The 22,204-nt window shown below is 35.9% G+C and overlaps 1 protein-coding gene across 2 annotated transcripts in view; it reads left to right on the top strand.

Annotated features, from left to right (window-relative positions):
- Positions 1-21,754, top strand: part of Zpld1 (zona pellucida like domain containing 1) — a 59,640-nt gene extending 37,886 nt beyond the window's left edge. The window contains exons 7-12 of one of the 2 annotated variants that reach the window (XM_021209788.1): positions 4,890-4,987; positions 6,371-6,451; positions 12,726-12,897; positions 14,073-14,181; positions 19,946-19,975; positions 20,373-21,754. In XM_021209788.1, the coding sequence (XP_021065447.1) occupies positions 4,890-4,987; positions 6,371-6,451; positions 12,726-12,897; positions 14,073-14,181; positions 19,946-19,975; positions 20,373-20,548 (666 nt within the window). In that variant the 3' untranslated portion in view covers positions 20,549-21,754. The remainder of the gene's footprint in view (positions 1-4,889; positions 4,988-6,370; positions 6,452-12,725; positions 12,898-14,072; positions 14,182-19,945; positions 19,976-20,372) is intronic. The other variant, XM_021209789.1, reaches the window with a different exon arrangement.
- The last annotated feature ends 450 nt before the right edge of the window (positions 21,755-22,204 follow it).

Below are 22,204 nucleotides of genomic sequence, written 5' to 3'. Positions count from 1 at the left end.
CATCTTTCATCCTCTCTCTCTCTCTCTCTCTCTCTCTAATCAGGGTTAAGATTTGGGAAAGTACTGCGCTTGTGAAACAAAGATACACACAGTTCAATGATACTTCTCTCGGAGGCATCATTTTTGATGAATGTGTTAATATTTTGAACATGGGTTCTGGCTGATGACAGTTCTGTCCCATCTGAAATAATTTGTACTGATGACATAGCACTGTCTAAACTTTTGTCATGTAAATATCGAGAGTGGCAGCAACACGTGAAAAATACATGGGTTTCTATTTATAAGTGCAACATTAATCCCCCAAATGATATTTTCATGTTGATTAAAATTTTTATTCATACATTTTAAATGCCTGATTTAAATATCAATTTTTCAATCTATCAACCAACATTTTTGTAAATTATGAATCTGATTTTTGTATTATTATTCATGTCATCATGGCACTGAGTTATAATTCATGCAACTGATTTAAAAGTCAGCGCTTTATCCGTTGAATATAATGAGCTATAAATATTGTAGTAGGACATTTTGCAAAGGCATTTAAAAAAATCTTGTTTATAAGTTTGTAGTTTGACACCACAGAGTTCTAAACAACACATTAAAATGTGTGGTACTAAAGATTGTCTTTCTGTCACTTGTAAACTTTTTTTTCCTGAAAATCAACTTAGTTCTATATATTTAGCAACTACGTACAGACATTTTATTCAGAAGATAACCATATATTTATAACTTTTGTGTTCAATATTTGGAAAAGAAGCCTTAAATTGTAGAATTATTTCTGTTGAGTTCTGTATGTAAATTCTTTGAAGAAGAATTGAGGTTGACCATGTTAGAGTTATCAATCCTAACTGAGTGAGACAGAGATGAAGATTTTCATTATTAACACAGTGAAAAAAATACATCCGTATGAGCCAGGCATGGTGGTGAATATCTTTAATCCCAGCACAGGGAGGCAGAGGCAAGCAGATCTCTGTGAGTTTAAGGCCAGCCTGGTCTATAAAGCGAGTCCAGGTCAGCCAGGGAGAAATCCTGCCTTGGAAAATCAACCAATCAAAAAACCAATCAACCAAAATCCATATACCACTCAATGTATCTTTATTTTCTGTGAAATTAAACTATTTTTTTCCACTGGAAGGACAGAGAATCAAACGTTTGCAAGAGGACAATCTTCATGATAAATTATCTTTACTACTAGAAATAATGTGACAGTCCCGTGCTCAGGCATATTCCTACAGAGTTTTTGTTGATGCCAAATAGAAGTTTATAACTTAATAATCTTCATATTTCATTTCTATAGAGAAGGTAATCATTTTTATAATACTGTAATTGAAAAAGTGTCAAAAGTTGAATTTTAATCACTAATTGTCACTGAAATATTGATAATTTAATTAAAATAAAAATAAAAATGTAAAAATTCCTTACCAATTGCATTTTAAAATTAAATGATTTCTAAAAAAATAGCTTTTATAGCTTTTTTATGTGTCTCTGTGTATGGTGTATACATGTATATTTGTAATGCATATATGTGTGTAGAAGTTAATATGGAAACCCTAAGTTATTGGCAATTATCAATAGTCTTGCCCCATACTTTTTTTCCTGCTTTATTTACTAAGTCAAGATCTTTCAGTTAAACTCAGAGCTTTTCAGTGGGGCTAGTCTGGTTAGCTAGCTTGCTCAAGGGATTCTTGTCTGTGCTTCTTGAATGCTAAAATTACAGTTCTGATATCATGTTTATCTGACATTAATGTGTCTTTGGAGGGTATGAATCCTGCTCGTCATGCTGCGCAGGAAGACATTGAACCAGTGAGCCTTCTTCATAGAAAAGGTTTTACATTTTTTTTAAAGTTAACCGATTTACTATTTTTAAAGCAAAATTTAGTTTTATAGACAATTTGATTTAAAAAAAAATAGAACATTCCAACACATTTCAACACCCCTGTAAAAATTCCATCTCTTATTATATCTTTTTCTAGTATGGTTTATTGGTTAAAAAATGAACGAGTGTAGAGACATTTCTGTGAGCTAAGGGTGATCATTATGTTTAATTCGCCCATCTTATTATATGTTCTATATCTTGAAAATCATAGAAGGACACGCAACATTAATTGTGCTCATGTGTAAATATCATTGTCCCAAACTAGTCTAATGTCATATTATTTTGCTATATAACAAGACATTAAAAATTAGCAATTTATATTAGAAAAGTAAATGTTGGAATCCTTCCATTAATTAATTCCAAACCACATTTGGGATAATACTACTTAGTCACTCAAATGTAATTGTATTGTAGTATTTAAATTTTAATGTCATTTACAACCATTAGGAGTCATACTTCCTCTAGAGAAGTGTATATATATATATATATATGTATATATATATACATATATATATATATGCATATATATATATATATGTATATATATATATATACATATATATATATATCCATTTTGCATGACTGACACTGAACTCTTCTCTGCTTTGATATTAGTACAGAAACAGCTGCATACTGTCTGGATACAGCTTTCTTCCTTCTGTCATGTTTATGTATAATAGGACATAGTCTATGTGCTTGAGAAAGTTATATTTACAAAAAAGTAACTTTTTTTGAAGATGAAGATTCTATGCATTCAATTTATTTTAACTGGAATTGTGGCCTTCTCTTTGTGTAATAGGAAAGTAACTGTTTATTTCCTGATAAAATAGAAAGCAAGATGCCTTTTATATTTAAATTGTACCTGTTAGTGTTTGATGAGTGTCTGAATAAATAGGGGCATACAAACAAAAAAAAAAAAATCTGATCACTCATGACCAAACCACAAAGGGGTTGTATGAAAAATGTCATTTGCAAATGTTTTATGAGCTTACTTTTTGTGAAGAAAGTCAGCATTCCTGGGGATAACATTAATGTAAACATAAGATGCAAGAGCAAGATGGGTAGTGGAGTGAAATTTCCTTCAAGATGTTGGAAAAGAAATCCAGAAACATTATGAATAAATATACTACTTTTTCTGTCGTGGATATAGAAGCCATCACTATTTATCACATAAGTATAGACAATAATTAGTGATACAGAAGCTTATATTTCCCTAAATGTGTCATGCAGTCTCTCATGTATCTATGTGTCTGTCTCAAAAATGGAATGTTACCTCATGGATGCAATTCTTTTTTTTATTAGATTTTTTTCTTTATTTACATTTCAAATGTTATCCTCTTTCCTAGTTTTTCCTCTGAAAATCCCCTATCCCCTCCCCCTGCTCCCCAACCCACCCACTCGCATTTCGAGTCCTGACATTCTCCTATACTGGGGCATAGAATCTTCACAGGACCAAGGGCCTCTCCTCCCATTGATGACTGACTAGGCCATTCTCTGCTACATATATAGCTAGAGCCACAAGTTCCACCATGTGTTTTCTTTGATTGGTGGTATAGTTTCAAGGAGCTCTGGGGGTACTGGTTAGTTCATATTGATGTTCCTCCTGTGGGGCTTCAATCCCCTTCAGCTCCCTGGGTATTTCTCTGGCTCCTTCATTGGGGACCTTGTGCTCCGTCCAATGGATGACTGTGAGCATCCATTTCTGTATTTTCCAGGTACTGGCAGAGCCTCGCAGAAGACAACTATATCAGGCTCCTATCAGCAAGCTCTTGTTGGCATCTGCCTAGTGCCTGGGCTGGTGGTTGTTTATGGGGTGGATCCCTGGATGCAATTCTTTTAAATGTCATACATCCAAACCCTATTGTTTTCATGTTAAAAATTCTAAATATGCTGCTTTTATCCAACCAAATAAATGGGATATACTCCATATCCTTTGGTGACTAAAATTTCACAGTGAACGGCAAAAATAATTTTGCTGTAAAACAGCAAATATTTTGAGTTATTAATTTTAAGGAAACTAATTTTTGAAAGTTAAACGATTTGACTAAGATTTTGAGGAATTTTTCCTTTGGCATTTTATATTTTTCTTTATTTCTCTTTATTATCAACTTTTAGATACAACTTTTTTTTATTATATATTTTCTTTATTTACATTTCAAATGTTAATCAGTATCCCCAGAGCTCCTTGGAACTAAACCACCAAAGAAAACAAATGGTGGGACTTGTGGCTCTAGCTGTATATAGATGAGGAAAGGCTGTAGCTACAACTTTTGAATTTCTACTTGGTACTTTACTTCAATGTCAGGGGGCTGATAGGTATAATTTATTTAGAATTATTCTAAAATTTTTAAGGAAAAGGAAATTTTGTACAAGTTTTTTATCACAGAAAATTTGACAGCTCAGAAATTATGTTGGTCTCTCCTCCCCCTACCTCTCTTCTCTTCTCTCTCTCTCTCTCTCTCTCTCTCTCTCTCTCTCTCTCTCTCTCTCTCTCTCTTCTTCCCTGCTCTGGCTTTAAGTTAAATTTTGGTAATTTTGGATTATCAGATGAGAAGTGATTCTAGATAAATGAATGATTTCACGAAGTGAGCACCTGGCACTCCAACAGTGAAAGGTTTCAATTGAAGCATATTTAATTAAAGAAAACTTAAATTAGAGACTAATAAAAGTAAATGGAGTCCTAATTTAAATCAACACAATATTGGGAGTTGAATACTAAACAAACTAATACTAATTATTAACTATTTAATATAATTTACATGTACTAAATATTAACCATCATATGTGATTAAATCATGTAAACAAGACAATATATGCACCAAAATCAACTTTTTGTATTCATCTTTATTTGGAGAATTTTTGCCAACATGAGGGTGAAATAAATCCCTTTGGAGTTAATTATGTAAATATGTGCTGATTTGAACAATCTTTGTTTCTTTAACAATTTTAAGTATTAAAGTTTCTATTGATAGAAAGGTAATGACATATGGATTATTTATTATTTCATCATTAGGATTCAACCTACAGGGAGCAATTAATTATCCCGAGTATAGGATTACCCTTGAAAACCAAAGTGTTTGCAGCTGTGCAAGCTACTAATCTGGATGGCAGGTAATTGTGCACCCTTACCTTGATTAGCTAAATTACTGAGCTTTCCCCAGTCATAATGTTAGCTTATTCATTCTGAAGTCTTTCTTGAAATATATGGCCACTGCCACACCATTAAGTCATACTAATAAAAATAAACAACGAATGATAAGGGCTAAGGGAATGCTACTCATTTTGTGTCATTAACTGTGAAATAGCAAGGCTTTCCATAAACAAACAGGAGTAGTGACTGAAAGAGGCCATGTGGAGATCTTTTGGAATGCCAGAATGTCCTGTATTTCTTCATCAGAAAGATAGCTGGTTCAAGGTCATTTGATATACCTGTGATTTTTTTTTTATTGGCTCTGACGGTGTATTTAAAATTCATAAAATAACTGTCATAGTAAGAATCTGTACTAAAATTATGTAAAACAGTTTTCAGAAAGAACCCTGCAAATAAATAAATAAATAAATAAATAAATAAAACCCAATGTTTGTATTTTTGATTCTGCCTAGACCATTCACTTCAACTTTCTAGGGGGAAAAAAACATCTTCAGACCTGAAAAGGATCATATCATGACATTGTTTAAATTAATAACAAAACCAAAAGCAAAAAAACCCACAAATAAAAACCCTACCCCTATATGAGAATTTAAATTCTGATGATCGAATTCAGCCCTTTAAAACTATGTAACTATAAAACTCTGGAGTGTACCCTATGTTTTAAACTTGAGACTTCCTAGGAGATTTGTATAATGTAGAAGTTGGGTGTGGCTTCACATTCTCCCTGTCCCTCTAACCATGGATTATGTAGTACGCAACTGTTTAAAATCATTTTACCAATCATAGGAATTTCTTTTTATATTATTCACATTTATTTCCTGTGGTAATGCAATGCAGTGGGATGATGAAAGTCATAAATCTTACTCTAATATAACCCTATGGAAGAAAGCTACATATCCTCACGGCTTCTACTAACCAAAGGCAGTCAGGAAATCCCACTCCTATCCCTATTGAGTCAATTCATATTCCAAACACATTATCTATGCCATTATGACTATATTTTCATGGTATTAGAGTAACTTCTTTAAACAGTATGATTCATACTGAAACGTATGTGGATAGCAGTGTAATTCACTTTGCAGTTTTGTTTCTTCAGCCTTTGACCATCCACCTGCCTTATCTCCTGCTTTTTGCGACATTCATCTCCATTCCACTTGACAATTGTTGCAGAATTCTAAATACATAGTTTTAAGAGAAATGTTTAATAAACAAGAAACTTTTGTAAATAGCAAGTATTGAAAATATAATCCAAATGTTAAGAACTTGACTAATACTTTCTTTGGATTGGTTGCCAACACTCTAGGAGGACTCTCACACCAGATCATGTTTGTTTTTCTCTGCAGATGGAATGTTTTAATGGATTATTGCTACACAACCCCATCTGGGAATCCAAATGATGATATTCGGTACGATCTCTTCCTTAGGTAAGTGTCTAAGTCTTGTTCTGAAACCAAAGACCCCGTTATAGAAAATTAAAATTTAATATATAGGTCAGACAAACCATTTATAGAGCCCTTTAAGCTTTAAAAGTTCAAGTTTACAATTTGAACTTTTCAACTGCATACAAAAGTTAAAAACAGTTTGCAACACAAAATATTGGTAAGCCTGTTGTAAAAGGAGAAGTGTAACCAAGCTTCATCTACTAACAATGTTTTATTCATGTTTAGGAGATGCAGAATAATTCACAGTCTTATGTACTGAAGACAGTAAGGTTATTGTTCTCAATAAAAGAGAGCAACAGGATGATATTGTTTATTGGCAGCTATACCATATTATCATATGTCAAAAGGACAGTAAAGCTAAAGTAATGGTTGGAAAATTTAGATCCAAAAGCACTTTTGTTCATTTATCAGTATTTAATATGAAAGTATAGTATAGCCTGCTACTCTTTTTTTTTAAACCAGAGCTAATAACTTCAACTTGGTTCCCCAATTGACAGTGATAGAGTGAATGCAATCTATGTCTAAGGAAAGGAGTCATTGATCATAAAGCCATTCAATCATTCCAGCTCCCTTTCAGCATTTTTATCTGACAGCAGAACAGACTTGAGAGATATGCAATGTCTTCTAATCACACTTGTAAAGTGCACTTGGCTCAGATCATTGCAGTTATTGACACATGATGGGTGAAGCATAATGGGAAACCAAAGAATGTGCTTTATTGGCTAATCAAGGTTACGATGGTGCTCAGAGGATATGGCCAAACTACCACTTTTAATATATTAGATTGCTGGAAATTCTCAGCTAGGTTTTGGAGGTAAAAATATCAGTGTATATGAACAGACTTAAAAGAGTTCATGTTTGATTTGACCCTTCCAAATGTAGAAGTGTATTTTTCAGTATTTGTGATATTGTAGCCTAACAGTTTTAGTAAAACTGTAAAGCACAGGCGTAAACTGTATACACAGCAATAAAAAAATGATGCAGTAAATGACAGAGAACCAATTAGTCAATGAGTTCACATAGATGCAGCTATCATGTGGTAAGTTATTAAATGGAAATTATTTTATAAATTTGCCCTTTCATCCTCTTGATACTTTCATTCTGAAAATTAAAAATGTAAGTATATTAAGAAGTAAAGCTTAAGAACTGACATAAAATAACTTTGTATATAGTTAGACTCACTTATATAAAAAGCCACTATAAGCCACAAGGTTCACTGTGGGTATTTTTAAGTGGAAAGATTATATATCATTTTGATTTGACATTTGTTTACCAACATTTCTATAATCATCACAAATGAATCATATTGAATGTGATCATGAAACTTATGGGATAAATATGGTATAGGGTGACAACTTCTGAGTTATTTCAAGTTTTCTATTGGAGATTTTAGAGGGTAAAAGAGGGCTGCTGCTGCTGCTTCTGCTGCCTTATTTATAACAGCCAGAAGCTGGAAGGAACCCAGATGTCCCTCAACAGAAGAATGGATACAGAAAATGTGGTACATTTACACAGTGGAGTACTACTCAGCTATGAAAAACAGTGACTTCATGAAATTCTTAGGCAAATGAATGGAACTAGAAAAATATCATCCTGAGTGAGGTAATCCAGTCACAAAAGAACATACATGGTATGCACTCACTGATAAGTGGATATTATCCCCAAAGCTTGGAATACCCAACATACAATTCATAGACCACACGAAGCTCAAAAAGAAGGGAGACCGAAATGTGGATGCTTAGAAGTAGTGACAAAATACTCATAGGAGGTAGAGGTGAGAGGGACTTGAGAGGGAGAGAGGAAAGGAAGGGGAAAACAAGGGGGCAGGATCAGGTATGAGAGGAGACAGGGATGATATACAGAGGATCAGGAATTTGAACAAAGGTGTGTAGCAATGGGAGATAGGGAACTGAAGGTAGCCAACAGCAAGACCCAGAGGTCAGGAAAACAAGAGTCCCAGGACGAGATTAGCTGAAATGGCCAACATAGGGAAGAGAGAACCTGCAGAGACCATATCCAGAGGTTAGGCACTGCCTTCAGTTGGAGGATGGGGCCACCCATTCATCTCCAGATTTTTAACCCAGAAGGGCTTGTGTCTAAAGGAAATACAGGGACAAAGTGTGGAGCAGAGACTGAAGGAAAGGCCATCCAGAAACTGCCTTCCCCCCTGCCCCTTGTGATCCGTCCCATATTCAGACACCAAACCCAGACACTATTGTAGATGCCAAGAAGTGCTTGCTGACAGGAGCCTGTTATAGCTGTCTCCTGAGAGGCTCTGTCAGAGCCTGACAAATACAGAGGTGGATACTTACAGCCAACCATTGGTCTTAGCACAGGGTCCCAATGGAAGAGTAAGGGGAAGGACTGAAGGAGTTGAACAGCTTTGCAACCCCATAGGAAGAACCACAATATCAATCAATCAACCCAGAGCTCCCTGGGACAAAACCACCAACTGAAGAGTACACATGAAGGGACTCATGGCTCCAGCTGCATATGTAGCAGATCATGGCATTGTTTGGCATCAGTGGGAGGAGAGGCCCTTGGTTCTGTGAAGGCTTGATTCCCCAGTGTAGGGGAATGCCAGGGCAGTGAGGTGGGAATGGGTGGGTAGGAGGGGAAGCATCCTCATAGAAGAAGGGGAAGGAGGTATGGGAGAGGGGGGTTCTGGAGGGGAAATCGGGAAAAGGGATAACATTTGAAATGTAAATACATAAAATATTCAATAAAAAAAAAAAGAGGGCTGACTGCTGCTGCTGGCAAATTATAGCAGTGACTGGAAGGAATGTGGCTAGAAGGAGTCTCCTCTGAATTGGAGTTGCTGACAGCAGCTCTGAAGTCCAACAGTTGCCAGGGCTGGGGAACATCAGAAGTGATGCTGGAGGGAGTTCTTGGAGAGTCCATAGTGGGAGATCTTGTTAAGTGGAAGGAAAGAAACTCACTAGAAACGTTGGAGTCCAGGAGCCTCAACGAATTCTCTGAATTTCTTAAAGCTCAGCAAGGTAGAGAAAATTTAGCTATAGCACTGCAATGCAGCTGAACACTTCTATCACTTTAAAACAGAAGAATGGAGTCCTTGAGCTGGAGAAGAAAGTCTTTACCATTCTACTTCATTTTAGGAGCCTCTGAAAGTAATAAGTCCAGCTAAATACCAATACTTGAGACAGAAACAGTATCAAAGAAACCATTTCTTTGCAATGTTGCAAAGCACTAAAATAAACAAATTATTGAGAATGGCAGCAAAAAATAGTTTTAAATATAAATTCATCACAATGAAATATCATAGGACAGAAGACATTTATAACTGAGAATCTCAATACTAATTTTAAAATTACTAAAAGGAAACTTCAGTAGAACTTCAGTAGATCAAATGGTTAGAACCCAGGAAAATAAAATAGAAAAATAGAAAGAAAAGCAATGAAGATGGGAAAGGTGACCTGGAGAAATTTAAGGTAGAAATAGATGTCACTAGAATATATTCACATGAATAGAGCCATGTAGTAATAGAGCACAATGCATGGAAGACAAAAGTAGTAAATATAAATAAAAGAAACAACAAAGACAATAAAGGAGACTGATATAGAAATGACAGACAAAAAAGTAGGTAAATGGATTAAAACATGTTTTTATGGATGTCTATTTTCATTGTGTGTACATACTATATAAAATATATAAATTATATTACCCTGAAATCCTGACTTAAAGGTCTAAAATAATAGAATATTTTTTAAAAATGTAATTTAAGAATACTTTCCTAAACTGAAAAAAATATGATCACATTGACTTACTGAAATTATGTGCAAGGTAAAATTTAATGTTCCCTAAAGTGGAGAGAAAACTGAGAAAGACATAGTCATGATTGTAACAAAAGTTGGAGACTTTCTCTCTCAGGAAACTTAACTGAGTTTAGAAAATTAGAATGTGTCTCAAACAATAAGTTGCAGTGTGATTGAAGAAGGCACCTGATCCCAACCTCTGGACCCTGTGGACATGTACATTCAAACACATACTTAGACACACATGCATGCACATCCAAGCACATATACACATCTATACACATACTTACTCACACATGCGCTGTGCACCCCAGCCTCTGGCCAGCAGAGGTGGGGCAAAGACAAAACTTACGCCAAGGCAGGGTTCGAGCAGCTTCCGCTTCAGCTTTCTTTATTCTCCTTTATTCTCTCGCAGCTTCTTTATTATACCTCTCCTTTATTCTCCCTCTTTATTCTGGGGGATCGCCCAATTTATCCCCCTCCACCCTCTGCACTCGTCTCTCATCACTCTTCATCATCCAATCAGCATTCAGCATGCTCTGTACACGAGCCATGCACGCAGACAGGGTGGGTGTTGATAGGCCAGTGACTCAATATCATGCTGTATGACACTATGCGTCAGGCGAGCAGCACATGATCATTCAGGTGCAGGTGATCATTCAGGTGCTTGGTAAACAAGCAGGGATCACGGGGCTTGGCAATGAGTCAGGGCGCTGTCTTGGCTGCCGCACGGCCCTACCCGCTTCCCACACACATGCACACATACACAAACAGATATACCCTCACACAAGCACAAACATATACACACAAATAGATAAACATATACACAAGTGTATCCACACATACACAGTGGTACATATATTTATACACACACACACACACACACACACACACACACATATGTGTGTGTGTGTGTGTATTATAATAATGTCATAAAACAGAATGACTTTGTCACTTGGATATTCATAAAATGCAGAACTACCACTTGGGTTCAAAAGGAAATACACTAATAAATTTAAAATACATTAGGGAAAAGATTATTTGAAAAAATGTCACAGGCTAATGTGGTAAAGAAAAATATCTGACTGATACCCAGAAAATGCAAACTATGAGGTAGGGAGTAAGATGCAGTGTATGTGGTCCATTAGATCTCACAGAAATAGTTCTATTGTTAGCAAAGGATGTGGTGGTCTGCTAGAAATAAAATATTGAATGGTAAATTTAGAAGTAGATGTCAGAACATGAGATTTCAGTACAGTACAGTGCTCCAATGGGAGGGGATGAACAGGGAATTAAAAGAAAAGAAAAATCTCAAAAACAATGAATAATTGTAAGAAAACTATCAGTTTTATACTTCACTAAATACAGCATAGTAAACCCTAAGTTGATTATTATTTTAAAATACATAAAATTCTGCTTTAGATGTAGCAGAATAAAATATATAAACTACTTCTAAAACTTTGGAATAACAGCTTGCAATATATGTATCAAATCAGGAACCATTCTCCCTACTACATGAAAAATCTTATGTGAATCAGAAAGGGGAAGGCCACAATTGAACTTGGCAAAGGAGGTACAGTTTACAGTGTATGTCAAAAGATAAACAAACTCATTTATAGTATGTACAGTACACATTAAAATTATGTTGGAATATTTCCTTATTATGGTCAATCAAGTGGAAAACAATCCAATAATATATGTATATATATATGATGTGCATATATATGTGTGTGTATATATATATATGTACATATATATATATACATACACACACACACACATATATATATATATATATATATATATATATATATATATGAAACCACATTCATAGAAGATAATGTGGTAAATATATTAAATTATCATAGAGATATGTGTAATAGTTTGTACAGGTTTAATATTAATTAGTTTTTTTCATTACAGTGAATGATCAAAGAAATCAATTGTACTTAAACAAGGAACTGACTAAAATAATTCTAGCTTTTGTGTGCACTGGAACATTCTACTGTTGTTTAAAAATGATAGGGATTTGTAGAATGAAATGGTTCATGTAAAATGCAATAAAATAACATTTTCTTGTATGAGTATATCCTTATTTTAAAATATCCTGGGAGAATACAAAATATGTACAATAATTTTTCCCTGTAGGCTTTAGAGGTGAGTGTGGTGTAGAGATGAGAGGGTGGTTTCATGATGCTTATTTTACATTACCTGGACCTTTGAGTCCTGGAGTAGTATGGCGCTCCTAAACTTGATGTTACCCTGTGGTCAGAAACTGCTTTGTTTACATTTTACGATCTATTTACACTCATCAATAACTACTTGACTTGCTTGTACCCTTCCCATTCTTTATCTGCAAAAATGCATTTTTCTTGCTTATAATGCAATGAGGGTGCCCTTTGTGTCACGCAAATTAATCCACAAGTCCCAGCTGGTTGGTACTTTCCAGTGATGCCCTGTTTTTTGATCCCCCCCAAATGTAGCTGTGACAAAGATCCTCAAACTACTGTCATCGAAAATGGCAGAAGCCAGCGGGGCCGATTTTCATTTGAAGTCTTCCGTTTTGTGAAACACAAGAATCAAAAAATGTCTACTGTGTTCCTGCACTGCCTGACAAAACTCTGCAGAGCTGATGACTGTCCTCTCCTCATGCCAGTATGTCTATAAGAAAATTTTACTTTAAGTTACTGAATTCCTCTAAAGCTGAAAGGCTATTAGATCTCAGGGAAGTCATAGGTCAGGGTGAACTATGAGCTGATTGTTCATTCATAAGGATTTATTGATTGTTTATTTTGTGCCAAGCTGGGCATGAAGTGGCGAAGCTATCATGGATTTGAATTCCATTGGCTGATCTGTTAGGATCATGAAAGAATGGTCAAGAAACAAAACAAAAGCAATAGTAGCAAAGGCAGGTGAGCACGTGGGTTGTAGTAAGTGGGGTGATTGTCCTTTGAGAAAGGAGAGGACGATTGGTGGGATAGGCAGAGGGGATGACCTGGCTGGCGACTTTGAGGGTGAACCTCCAGCAGGGTAAAGAACATGTGTGAGACAGTCCATACCAAGGATGCTCCGAAGTTACAGACACAGGTAACAGGGGAGGAGGGGCAGAAAGTGGAGGGAAACAAGAGGAGGGTTGGGCTGGTTCTAAAAGATGGATTAGTGCCAGATGGTTCAGGAATCCTTTCAATCAAAATTTAAAGTCTCTGAAAGATCTGGATCAAATGGGATGCAGCCATCACCAAACTGTAGATGTAGTGAGTAGGGAATTTAAGAAACTCAGAACTTTTATTTATACATGTTCCCCAGAATTACATTAATATTAACCAGAGAACAAACATAAGTAGTTTTTCGAATTTAAATTATCTTTAATGTTTATATTCATCCCTCAAATATGTGCAAATATGAAGTTATTTCTTCCACTCTGTGATTCATTTGGTTTAAACTCACTGGATCAGATGGAGGCAAAAGCAGAGTCCACATTAATTTGGGTCTGTGCTGACCAACATTTTAGGGAAGAATTTATTAAAGGCTTGAGAGAAATAAAAGTGGCAGAGTTTGATAAACATAGCTCGTTTTCAGGAGAGCTGTTGAGCTATGTAAACTAATGAGGCAGTGCACAATTACAGCGGGGAGGAAATAAGAAATGTGGTCCAAGCTGGGAGAAGAAACACTGTAGTATTTATATGCAAAGTAATTAAATAAATGCACAGAAGGAAATGAATAAAATTAAACATGTGGTATGTCTTCCAAAAGAATCTGCTTTCCAAATGGCCATAAAGAAACAATTTTGTGCTGGGGTGGAATTTCATTTGTTTTTATTAACACCTCAGATTTGTGGCAACAGAAAAAGGAGAGATGCTCAGAGCTGGACAACGTGGGCCCCGCAGAGCACTTCTGGAAACGCGGTCCTGTCTGCAGGACCGATCATCACCCGGAGTGGTAAGAAGGCCTCCCTTTTTGTGTATAGTCAGAGTGGGAGGCAAAAATGGTGGACTACTTGGCCTCCAAGAAGTATTCCATGTTTCTAGACAGCACTACTTAGCGCTGAGACCGGTGAACAATTTTAATATCGCAGTAGTTCCCATTTACCCAGTGTTTACACAAGAGGCAGTGCTGTCTTCTGTATATTTCCTCATTTGACACACACACACACACACACACACACACACACACACACACACACACACACACACACAGCAAATGTGCCATGGCCTCTGTGGCTCCAGTCTATACTTGCTGCTTACTCTTTCCCCACTGTAGCACACCTTTAAGGACTGGTACTCTTTGTTATCTACTTTTGCATTGAACCAGACCAGGAGGAGGCACTGTCAGAGTCTTGGCAGCCACGCTGAAGTAAAAATTGCTCCTGTAAGATGGTTTCCTCGGGACTGAGGAGACAGCTCAGCAGTTGCAAACACTTGCTGCTCTTGCAGAGGGTCCAAGTTTGGTTCTCAATTCCCATATAGATGGTTGTTCATACTCTCCTGTAACTGCAGATCCAGGACATCTGAAGTCTCTAGCCATCACTGGCACAAGCACTCACTTGTGCACACATGTGTAAATGCACACACACACACACACACACAAGCATACACACACACACACACACAAGCACACACACACAAGCACACCCACCCCCACACACAATTCTAAATATAAAGAGTATCTTTTTAAAAAGGCAACTTTTCTTTTTTTCTGAAGTTATACTCCCTGTGTTCTGGAAACCCTTTCTTAACCTACTGCCCCCAAACCATGACTTCTTTTGTGAACTCCCTGTTTTTGTCAATCATCCTATTAAACATTGTTGAGTTGCCGGGTTTAGTACCACTTGCTCCATTGCTTCCTTCACTACCAAGTGATACACATTCACAAACACACGTTTACATGTGCATCTGAACACTGTGTCAGTACACAAACATGCTTATGGACACAAACACTTTTTCACATGTTTATGCACAAAAACACACAAATGAGACAAAGGATATGGATTTAATTCTATATGAATCCAGACACTTCCAGAATTGATAGGATAAAACAGATATGTGGTAAATGTCACTGAAACTGAACCTGGACACCCTCAACTCTAGGTCTAGCTTTTATTCTAAAATGCCATATGACTACTAATTACTGTATTTTGCTGGAGATGTGTTTCCTCATGTTTAGTATGTAGAGTTTTTAAAGGTAGGTTTAAAGATACTTTATAATATAGTTGCAAATGTCCTCAAAAATTAAAAAGAACAATATTGGTTTAGTTTATATGATAATAGTGTTTTCTAAATTTTATATTAGCTGTAAGGCTGATATTATCGTTCAATTAAATTATCTTTACCTTTTTGCCAATGTCACCCATTTAATAGAAAAAGAAACCAGCTTCCTGAAATACATAATTAAGTAAAAAGGTACTTTTAGCTTAACAGTGCTTGAAATTGAGTTAATATCATGTTTGTATAAGTATAGTATTATTGAAAAGGAAGCCAACAGGACCTTTAAATAATGCAGAAGATTATTAAATGTGAGATTTCAAGCTTAGTCTCTGTTGACTTGTCTGAATGGTTTGAAGATGACTATTTTGTGGTTTGTTAAAGGCCCACGTCTTTATTCTAACTAGTTATAAAAAATTGCTGACGGAATTACATTGGATAGAAATCTAGCTCTTATTTCTAATAATTAGGAATGCTTCAGGGTAGGCAAAACAAAACTCTTTTTATATTTATGGAATATATGTACATAAATTTTCCGGTTAGACGTGAACTTTGAGAGAGACTTCTGTATCCGTCCTGGATGGATGCTTAACAAAATAGTAACCTTGTTTCCTTCTTACCTGGATCCCCCAAATTTAAACATTAAAATTTTAAATATTTTGTTACTATAAGATAATTTTCAAAAGACAACAGTTAAGAGCCTCAAACCCTAAAGCTAGCCATCCAGGTTTCTTGATTTCACCAGTCCCATGTCTCACTCCCTAAAATATCTCATCTTTTAAAAACCCCTTTTTATGTTGGAAGTGAGAATCTCTCAGTTATATAGCATATATGTGTGAGGCCAGAAGAGAACACCGACGTCCCTGGATTTGGAGTAACAGGTAGTCATGAGCTGCTTGATATAAGTAATAGGAACCTAAGTCAGGTACTATGGAAGACTAGCAAGGACCCTTCATTGATGTGCTATCTTCCACATTTATTTATCCTGAGAGCACAAAATACCTAGCAGACTGCTTCTATTGTCATGCTCAGAGTTCCTCCTTTCTGGTTTGTGAACTGTTTCTACATCAAGTATGTCCAGAATCTGACACATGAGAAGTTAGCTTTCTCCACTGGCAAAACCTGAAACTATCATCTTCAGATCCTCGCGGCAATTTTGGGGTCCTTCTGTCTCACTCCACCTCATTTCATTTTGCTATTATTTTGATTCATAGCATAAGGTTAGTCTCTACAATGGCCTCACTGCTTACAGTTTGATATATTAACATTGGAATGCTACAAGATCCCTGTAGTCTTAAAAGTTTCACAAGAATCTAGAAGTCAAACCATGTCTACACTTAGACAAATCCCATGTAATCTTAATATTCAGCTTCATGACCAGAGTTATCCTTTTTCCTTTGGCTCACTAAAGTTTTTGCTTGAGTCTTCTAAAGTTATCCCTCTAGGTGCAATGATGGGTTTTCTATAGGGAAGTCCATTTCAGCCTTGGTTTGCCTCCTTTAAGTCCTGATCCTTGGAAGTTTTGCTTAATTTATTAAGTGAGCCAGTCAATTTTTGATGGGGGAAATTCTGGCTTAAGTCACTTCTACTTAGTTGCAAAAATCTTAGGAATCTTCTTTGGTTTTTCTTTTTCATGAAATCAAATCTGGTTTGGTTATTTTTGCCCCCAAACTATCCCTTTTGTTAGGTCATTTGTAAAAATGTCCATATATTTTGAAATGTAAAATCCTTAAAGTTTCTGCAGTGTTCTTCCTAAAACCTTCCAAATGTTAACATTTCTAATGCAGATAATTGGCTGTAGTGAATAGTTCTAGTACAAAATCTGGAAAACAGTAACTCTTAATTGTTTTGCTAACATAGGTTGATATGAATAACTCAAAGCTTGAACTATTGTTCAAGTAGGATCTTTAAGTTTTGGGGGGTAGTTAATAATTCATAAGAGCACACTTATTTAGTCTCTACATAGGACAGGCAATCTGCTAGAAACTAACTCACAAAGTTGCCCTCTAAGGGATGTGGGGCTAGACTATTAACACACTTTATACAATGGGAAATTTTAGAAGCTTAGTGTTTTTCTAAACGTAAAAGATAGAGTTCATTAGGCAACATAAGTAATTACACACTTTTTGAGTTTGCCAGAGATAAGGGAAATATTTATCCTGCATATATCTTCCCAGTGAGTACTGTTTACATATTTTCACTTAGTACAGCTTTTTAGATGGGGTGGGAGGAGGACCATATCATTGCAATGCGTATGCCATTTCTGGCTTGCACAGCTGTGGTACTGCTACTATTGCCTCTGCCCTGTGAATCCTCCGACAGTTGAATATTCTTTGCACATCTCACTGAGTTTAATATTCAAACTTATCTGATTCCTTCAGCCTTTGTGCCTTTCTTTTGGCATATATGGACACATCAAGACCAATAGGACTCGGGGAGCACAGAAGCCTGTGGTGACTTAACACTCCCAGAAAATATCTGCCTCCTCTTTGGGGCTACACATTGATTTTTATTACAACACAGTAAATTAGAGGATATCAAAAACAACAAACAGAAAGCCAGTCCTCTACAAAAGATGCTATTCAAAGGAAATTTCAAACTACATCCTAACAGTACATGATTTGAATGCAGCTGTCTGACAGTTGTACAATGCTTTTATCTTCTCTGCTCTAGAAGCTGAAACTGGTGCTTTCATTTGACATGAGAGGTTTGGCCCTAACACACAAGAACATTTTGTCCATAGCAAAGTGTTCATGGGGGTATCCAGAATATTGTTTTTTTTTTTTTTTTCAGAAGTGTGTGGAGGGGGAATGCAGAGATTTTGATTCTTTTAGCCTCAGGATGAAGAAAATTGTGTGTGTGTGTGTGTGTGTGTGTGTGTGTGTGTGTGTATGGTGTGTGTATGTGTATGGTGTGTGTATGTGCATGTGCTTTGGAGGAGTCGATTCTTGCTTAGTATATCTGTTTCATTCTGGACACTTCTTTTGAAGGAGCTATTTACTCAAAGCAATCTAAAAGGAATTAAATGTACACCAGAAAGGACATATAAAAAGGATTCCAGCTTATCTTATAAACAGGACATGAAAGTCTTTTGGATGAATCGCTACAGTCTATTCATCTCCTTTATTTCCATGAGAAAGGAAATAACTATATAGAGATGTTAGGTGAAGGTTAGAATGTTCCTGTGAGTGTCATTTTTTTTTTTTTTTTTTTGTCCTAATACAATGCAGTGTACATTGTAAAACAGCCTCTGGATGAGTACCAATGCACATTGTAAAGCATCCCCAAAATGAATGTTTATGCACATTGTAAAGAGTTCTCTGAGTGAATGACATATTAGCTTTGAAATCTCTATTTCAAGACATGATAACAGAACTATATTTTTTGCTATGAATCAAGTGTCTGGCAGAAAACAGAATCAGATATTTTAAAAATATTTCCCTGTGCCAAGTCTATAAAATAATTTTGTTTATGAAGAGTAATATTTCAACTATGAAATATTTTCTATACTTGGTCAATTTATGTTATTTTAGAAAAAATACAGAACTGGAATTATAATGTTAGCATATGTTTACATTGCCATAGAGGCAATGACAGATGGAAATTTCTTCACTTGTAAGATGGTTGTAGCAATAATATCTAAGCCACATGGCTAACATGCAGGTTAAATATGGCAACCCATGACATAGCACTCTATGGTCTTAATGGTGTTACATAGTGTATTAAATGTAATAAAAGTGTTTAATAACCATAAATAATCAACTACACGTATCTTATTATTTTAGAACAAACACACTTGTACACACTAACATGAATATAAAATACTCCAGTTGGAGGTTAAATTCAACACGATTGCAAATTGGGCAGTAAGATTGGGGGAACTCAGTATTTGTGCTCATTGCTGCTATGACGTTCACCAAGGAAAGGTGAAAGTCAACAGCCCCAACCTTCCACTTGGCAGAACTACCACTCAAGCTCAGGGGTCCACTTGGCCTTTTTTTTTTTTTTTTTTTTTTTTTTTGGGGGTTACTAGGTGTGAATTTATCTTCTTGGAGCTCAGAATGATTTTTTGGAGATTATGTTAGGCAAATGGGCAACACTTAAAATAGAGTGACATTAAATAATGAACATTTCTCTGTAGCAGAAAAACAAATGGCAGGTTATAGGCCCATAACAAAATGTAATAGCTGTTAACAATTATTGCCCTCACCAACCTGGCAGAGAGAAAATAATAAAACAATGTTGGCAGGAACGAATACAGTATAATATATTTTGTGATTGTATTTGTAGACTTGAGGATGAAATTCCATACAGGAGGAGTAGAAAATTGGAAAACAGAAAGGTTTATGGGCTTTCATTCATGAGTACTCCATGGACCTTGGGTGAGGGGTTGGTAAAGAAAATTAGTAGGGATGGAGTTTAAAACTTATGGAGTTGGAAAACACAAAAGCAAATGGGTGCACAGACATTTTCACTTCTGTTTTTCTATTATCTCTCCGCAGATGAGACTCCAACCAACAATTCACAGCTTGGTAAGATAATTAGCAAATAAAAGTGCTATGTTTCAAGATGTTTTGGTGATCTGTTATGAAACTGTAGCTGAGCAGTATGTTGAGTTTTACTTTCACCAATTTGCTAAGTTTTAAATAACAGTTCACAGAGAATTTTAAAGCCATACGTGATGTGTTGGTCAATTTCTTTTTACAAAACCTTTAGCTTTTATTTTGGTTTATTTCATTATTGGGATATCAAACTTCTGATCCATACAATATTTTTGGGCCTTCGATTAAATTGTAATTAATACATTATAGCATGCTCCAGTGTGCTACTGTGAAATACTGGTGAGGGGTATTCTATAGGAGCCAAGTGGGAAGGCCGTGAGTAAAATGTGTCTTGAAGACTGTGTAAGAGTGTATGTGCTTCTTACAGGTTCCTTGAGTGTGCCGCCCTTTCAGCTGAATGCCGTCACCAGCTCTCTGATATCAGGAATAGTCATTTTGGGCGTCCTGTGCTTCTCTCTCCTCTTGTGCTCACTGGCCCTTCTACACCGAAAGGGATCCGCCAGCTTGGTATTGAATGGCGTAAGAAATCCTGTCTTTGAGTGACAGTGACTTGTCCTGCTCCAGGAGGAAGATGTCACTGACCACTCTGTGTGACTGTGGTCAGGAGTCCATCTGAGTTCAATGACAGCCACACTTGATAGTTTTTTAGGTTAGGGAGACTTCTTGTTGTAGCTCGTGAGTGTTAACCTAGGGAAAGACTTTGGGTAGTATTGCTACTGCCACCTATGTAAGTGGCCAACCCCACTTTCTTATCATCAAAGGGCACATTGACAGTAAATAAAAATATTCAGGACTTAGACCTTAAAAGGTCAGTCATTTTTCACTTCATTTGTAATTTCTGTTGACGGTATAAGAGGTCAATTTAGCCACAGAGGAAAAAAGAAAGAATTTATTCCATTTTTTTCCTGTAAGCAGCAAAGCCCAATGCAATGGTTTTAAATTAGTGTATCTGGTCCAAAAATGAAAGTTACCTTTTGTTTTGGTTTTTTTTTTTTGTTTTTGTTTTTTAATTCCAGGTAATTCCAGCTTAAGGCTACATTTTAAAAGGACATTTGAGAGTTAACTAATATTTTTATTGACCTACTGTGTCATGGATTGAGTTTTAATCCTGATGACATCTGTTTAAAAAGAAAACACCAAACAAACTACAAATATTCTTGGAAAAATCTAAATAGTAGAAGTGGTTTTTATTGTCCCAAGGATACATTGTGTGTTAGGACACTATTCCTTTGGCTAGGAACGGCTTCCTCCTGGTACATATGGGACCATCAGCACAGGGTACCTCACCTGCCAGTTAAACACTCCGCTTCCATGTAGTCAAGGCCACGGCGGGAAGGTTGTTGCTAGTTCACAAGTCATCACGTGAGAAGCAGACGTTGTCAGTACCATATAAGCATGATGCTCCCATTCGGGTTCCCCAGTAGGCTAGTATTCTTTTTATCCTAAAACAAAGAGGAAGTACAGAGTAAGTGTTGTTTGTAGAACATTTTAGGAGCCAACATGAAAAAAGATGTTCCTTTGTCCTAAACTTTTTATGAGAAGGAGGGAAATGAAAGGGCCAAAGGGGATTTCTTTATGAGACATCACCTTTCTAGATGTTATAATCACTACACAATGAACAGTACCTTCACCCAGTACTAAACTGTGAGAGCATTTGATGCTTTATCAGCTTTGCAAAAAAAAAAAAAAAAAAAAAAAAAAAAGTAACGTTTAAACCAATTTTAAACAAGTCACGTTCAACACAAAAGCAAAAAAAAAAAAAAATTATCTTCAAATTATTTTCACAACTGAACAAGTAAAAGAACTCAATGACATATATCAAAGTCAGGTATGTACAGCTCCTGGTAGTGCTGCATTAACTGTAGAAATTTGATGTCACGACACTGTTATCCATTATTCAGGACAGATTTTAATATGCCATATGCAAATCAATGTGCAATTTTAGATTTGCTTCAAGAGGAGTATGAACACTGCAAATTAATATAATAATTAAATCAATCACCAAGTTAAAAGACTACCCTTTTTCCAATTTGCTTGAATATTTCAGGAGCAAGTGTTTATATTACAATAATTAGCAATATAATTACCTCAACTCTTCTATTTCAAGGTGGGTGGCATGAAGTGAAAAAAAGAACCCGAAGGGAAAAAATCCCGGATAATTTCTTTAATATTGAACAAAAATTAAGCCACTTAAAAAGT

The sequence above is a fragment of the Mus pahari genome, chromosome 12 (genome assembly GCF_900095145.1).
Source record: "Mus pahari chromosome 12, PAHARI_EIJ_v1.1, whole genome shotgun sequence".
Taxonomy (NCBI): domain Eukaryota; kingdom Metazoa; phylum Chordata; class Mammalia; order Rodentia; family Muridae; genus Mus; species Mus pahari.
Note: the sequence above shows the minus strand (reverse complement) of the source record. Positions and strands in the feature narration are given on the sequence as shown.